This window comes from Olea europaea, chromosome 16 (genome assembly GCF_002742605.1).
Source record: "Olea europaea var. sylvestris chromosome 16, O_europaea_v1, whole genome shotgun sequence".
Classification (NCBI taxonomy): domain Eukaryota; kingdom Viridiplantae; phylum Streptophyta; class Magnoliopsida; order Lamiales; family Oleaceae; genus Olea; species Olea europaea.
In genome coordinates, this window is record NC_036252.1 from 19,298,861 (window position 1) to 19,304,388 (window position 5,528).

The 5,528-nt window shown below is 38.9% G+C and overlaps 1 protein-coding gene across 1 annotated transcript; it reads left to right on the top strand.

Moving 5' to 3' along the window:
• The first annotated feature begins 419 nt into the window (after nt 1-419).
• LOC111412738 (protein TRANSPORT INHIBITOR RESPONSE 1-like) lies at nt 420-3,442 on the top strand. The gene is made up of 2 exons (XM_023043656.1): nt 420-1,009; nt 1,802-3,442. Exons 1-2 carry the CDS (start codon nt 554-556, stop codon nt 2,621-2,623), a joined length of 1,278 nt encoding a protein of 425 aa, XP_022899424.1. The 5' UTR covers nt 420-553; the 3' UTR covers nt 2,624-3,442.
• The last annotated feature ends 2,086 nt before the right edge of the window (nt 3,443-5,528 follow it).

The window sequence follows — 5,528 nt, forward strand, 5'->3', positions numbered from 1 at the left end:
TACATGCTTGAATATGGAAGCAATTAGCATCCAATGACTTTCAAATTCGGGTTATTTGTGTGAGGAATTGAAACTCAAACCAAAACGTCGAATTTGTTTAAAAAACATATCGTCGATGGGTCCATATGATTCCGCATTGACAGTTTTGAAATGGGCTTTGATTTGACTTGATTTGACATTTTGAATTATCATCAGACGTAAATGAGATATTTTATATCTATAAGAGATAATGAGGTCAATTTACACAATGTTAATGATTAGATACCAATCTGCTACACGAGCACAAGTTTGTGGATCAATAGTGAAATTTTCTTTTTTGATAACCCTGGCCCTCACCCCCCGGTGGCTTTCATTAACTACACGTTTCATTGCCCTATTGGTAATTTCAAACCCTGGTTAAATTCTAACCTCACACAAGGTAACACCAATCACAGCTTAAAAAAACCTTATCTTCTCTACAATAACTTTTTCATTCCAAGTCATACCACCTCTCTCTTTCTACTTTCTCCGTCTAGATTTGAGCTGAATTTCCACTGTAACAGACGAGATTTTGATGGCTCAATCTTTCCCGGAGGATGTACTGGAGCACGTATTCTCGTTTTTGAACCACGACAGGGACCGGAATGCGGTTTCTTTGGTGTGCAAGTCGTGGTACGATATTGAGAGGTTGAGTCGAAGGAGGATTTTCATCGGAAACTGCTATGCGGTGAGTCCGGAGATCGTGATCCGGAGGTTTCCAGATGTGAGAGCGGTGGAGTTGAAGGGGAAGCCGCATTTTGCCGACTTCAATTTGGTGCCGGAAGGATGGGGTGGATATGTGTACCCCTGGGTTGTTTCCATGGCTGGGGCTTACCCCTGGCTTGAGGAAATCAAGCTGAAGAGGATGGTGGTGACTGATGAGAACTTGGAGCTGATATCCAAGTCGTTTAAGAATTTTACAGTGCTGGTGCTCTTGTCTTGTGAAGGTTTCACCACTGACGGACTCGCATATATTGCTGCCAATTGCAGGTAGAAAACATAGACTCAATTTTGATATATAATAAATACGATTGTCAACTTGTTTAATTAGGGAGGCATTCCATGGAAATGATGAAGAAAGTTTTGTTAATTTTCGAAGTAAATCTTGAAGGAAAAGGCAAGTTTGTATTTTTGAGTGGGTTGAGAAAGAGGTAGAGTCAAGATTGAATTTTAAAGTTACTACTGTTTTTTTTTTTTTTCCTTGGCTAATGAAAATTACCCAGTAAAAGGGAAGTTTGAGTCTATAGTCCTTATATCGATTGACTGATTGAAAAAGTAAGAATCTCACTCTTATGTGACTCTGATTTTTTGTTTATGAGCTTGATACTAGATCACAAATAATATTTGAAAGATTTTCCCTAAACCTGGGGAACGTATTAAGAAAGATCTGGTGTGATTCCTGCTCTTTAGGTTCAAATTTTCTTCCATTGACTGTGTTATGTCCTCAAAATATGCTCTAGGCTACTACGAGTTCTTGATCCAAATTTTATATATTGTAAATGGAACTATTCTATATATATATATACCTAATAGTGAGATGTCAGAAGGAATTTGCAGCAAGCTGCTATAGAAGAACTTGAGATCCGAAATTTGAAGTAGCCGGACCCGTTCATCAGTTTCTGAATTTTAGTATATGATTCTCTCTTACTATAGCCTTTGGACGAATTTTATGACTGGGATTGTTATGATTGTCCTTACTACTTGAAATTTAACATTTTAGTCTACATTCTGAGTTCTTTTATTGCATTACAACCTTGGACTTAACCAAGAAATGATTGTGTAGGTGCTGGATTACATTGAAGACGTGGGTCTTGAGGCCCTTGCTGCTGCTTGTAAGGATTTGCAGGAACTTAGGGTGTTTCCTTCAGATCCTTATGATGCAGAAGGAAATGTAACTTTGACGGAACAAGGGCTTGTTGCTGTCTCAGAGGGTTGCCCCAAGCTCCAGTCTGTTCTATACTTCTGCCGCCAGATGTCAAATGCGGCATTAGTTGCTATTGCAAGGAATCGTCCTAACATGATCCGCTTCCGACTATGTATTATTGAGCCTCGAGCTCCTGATTACCTAACCCTCGAACCGCTTGATGCTGGCTTTGGTGCCATTGTAGAGAACTGTAAGGAATTGCTGCGGCTTTCCATGTCCGGCCTCCTCACTGATCGGGTTTTCGAATATATTGGGACCCATGCCAAGAAGTTGGAGATGCTGTCTATAGCTTTTGCTGGGGATAGTGACTTGGGCCTCCATCACGTGTTGTCTGGGTGCGAAAGCCTACGAAAACTGGAAATTAGGGACTGTCCATTTGGGGACAAGGCTCTCTTGGCCAATGCTACAAAGCTGGAGACAATGCGATCCCTTTGGATGTCTTCTTGTTCAGTGAGTTTTGGAGCTTGCAAATTGCTAGGTCAGAAGATGCCCAGGCTCAATGTCGAAGTGATTAATGAGAGAGGACCCCCTGATTCAGGGCCAGAAGACTGTCCTGTTGAGAAACTTTATGTATACAGAACGATTGCAGGACCTAGGGTGGACATGCCTGGTTTTGTTTGGACAATGGATGAACGCGTGTCCTCAAGGTTTTCTCGAGCAACAGAAGGACACGGTGATTGAAAATCCCATGCAGCGTACCAGTTAGATGCTCTATGAGCTTATAATCATTCTACATTTACTTCTGCTACGCCTTATCTGATAGCAGTGTGGTGGAAGGTGAACAAGCCAATTCAGGGTTTTGATGGTCGAATGCCATCTGTTTTACACTTGGCTGAGCTATTCATTGCAATCAGTTAATCAATAAAGAGGTGAATCTCATGTTAATGCTGCACTTACCAGTTACCACGAGGAACCATTTGTTTTTGACAGTTATTATGCATACCATGTGCGAACTTGTTCGGATTTATATTCTTTAGAACGAGTAATACTCACATGCCTTATAAGATTTTTTGGGCAATAAACAGTAGATTGTCGTGCACAAAAATATAGTGGCGTTTGTGATTCCCCACATCTTGAACCGATCGGTGCGGTTGAGGAAGAGACTCCCCTCGAAATTCATCTACTTACAGCCGGGCGGCTCAAAGAGGATACCGTGGAAAACCTCTTACCAGATTGGCAAGTTCAAAGATTTTCTACAGTGATCCCGGTGTGTTGATTATCTGCCAATCCTACTTCCTGAAAATTTATTGTGCTTTAGATTTCTGTCTGACATTTATGCCCCAAGTATTGTTAGATTCTGGCTTATGTATTCCACTCTTGGTATTAGTAAACATCAATCCCTCTACACGGAAATCACAAAATACTGTGATATCGTGTTCTTTTTGGTAAGATTTTGTAGATGATTTTAAAATGGTTTTTCTTTCTTGTTCCATGTTCTGCTCGTTTTGTACTTTTTTCCTTTCCTCATTGAGGTAATGCTAAATAATGCGCATTACGACATTCGACTCTAGTATTCGCCTTCGTATTTTTTCTGACTGCCAGACGGAAGAAGAAACGTTGTGGTTCTCGATTATGTAACTGGACATTTTAAAGTATTCTTAAACAAATTGCTTTTCCTTTCTAATACATCATCGTCCTATCATTTCACTGTATGAAAAGATAAGGTACAGAGATTTGGTGTGTGACTGTGAGAGAGAGAGAGAGAGGGCATCTAGTGACAGAGGCATGTGATAGATTCGGGGAGATAGCAGTGTGTTGACGACTTTATGCTCGCCTTTCAACAAACACCTGATGTGCCATTTGAATTACAACTGCCGGTACTTGTGTACTCAGTAAGAGCACTAGCTTTTCAACACATTGAATGGGCAGGAAAATTCTATGAAAAGAAAAAATAAAATCAAAACCCAGTGTTTTTGTTCCTTTTTAACCAAAAGATAAAAGGATTTTTGGAGAGATGGTCCACGGCAACCAGAAAGAAAAAGGCCGACTTGCTGAGTGACCCAACAAAAGTGAAATGCAAAAGCTGCTGCATGCATTTCTGTCTTTGCAGAGTAGAGTTGGGGTCCTGTGGTAAATATTTTAATCATCAAACATTTTCATTGGGTCATGATTCTCCCACATTTCGTTTCTCCAAAGCACCAGTGACATGACGCATCATTTAATTGATGAATAAATTAATGATAAATTTTATGTATTTAATGATTCAATGTATTTAATGATTCACCAATTAAATGATGTGCTATGTCGTTGATACTGAACTTCTTCTTTATTGGAAGTGCTTGGTAACATATAAATTAAGCACGTCTTTTTCACAAGAGTTGTAGAAGAAGATTATTCGACTCTTTCAACATCTTCAGCCTTTAACTTGGAGCGTCTTTGGTAGGTCGGACTAGACACTTCTCGACAATACTGTGAATACCTCTCCTAGTTAGGGTATGAACTATTAAGGATATTTTTTTGGTAAAAGATGCATAGCTACAAATCTATATTGTTTATATAGTGTGTGCATGCCCTACTTTTTCCTGGGAATTTTGGGTACAACAAACTTCGAAATGCCAATTCAAATTGATCAAAGGAAGAGACTACTCCTTAACATTGCAACCTATATTGATTTCTCTACAGCTAGGTTTGGCACATAGAGGCTGTCCTTTTGCTTGCAGTCTACCCAGGAATGGTGAAAATTGTTTGCTCAAATTGTGTAAAGTCAAAGGTTAATTCATGACATTGGTTATTGCCGTGACAAGTTCAATACAAAATATTAGATAATCTTGTACAGCATAGTCAACTTGACTTACACTTTTTTCTTTCTTTAATATTGTCTGAGTAGTGTCCATTTCGATATACCAAATATGCTCGACTTAATGTGCAATCCACCATTGCAACATCCAACCTAACTGGTCATACCAAAAGAGCCATGACCAAGTTTTCACCATACAGTCGATGGTTCATCTCCAATTTCTTCGTATGCTTTCTCATCCATAATACTATGAGATTCCAAGTTATGGAATAATAGAGTCAATTATTACGTGGAATATGTGTCTTGTTTCCAGGAATGCATTATGCATAGGTCTCTTATTTTGATGAAGATGGTATATTACTTTTTGAGCGTCTTCTGTACTTTGAGGCATAACAATCACTTTAGCCTTCAGAATTCAGATATGAATACAAAGACATATAAAAGTAGGACCCTTAGAAATAGCAACAAGTAGATTTACGTTACTTAAAAGAAAAAGCAGTGGCTATGCAAGAATTGATTCTGACAAAGCATGTAATAATTATGGCCAACTAGTCAATTGATTTAGACATGAAATATAAGGATTTTGATGTGTTTTCTGGAGTAACAGAGGAATATACGGTCAAAAGCTCGTTTGGTAACACTTATTTTCAAAATAGGTAATTTTTTTTCTACTTACAAGTTGCAAAAGAGCAACGTTATATCTCCAGAAAAACTCGTGCCGATGAGCAACGACGCTTCCACTTGACACCATGGTATCCCCGCTTGACACTGCGAGGTACATTTTTTCGCTATTTAACTCTACAAACTAAATTCATGCACATAGGATTAACTGATTATGAAATCAAATCA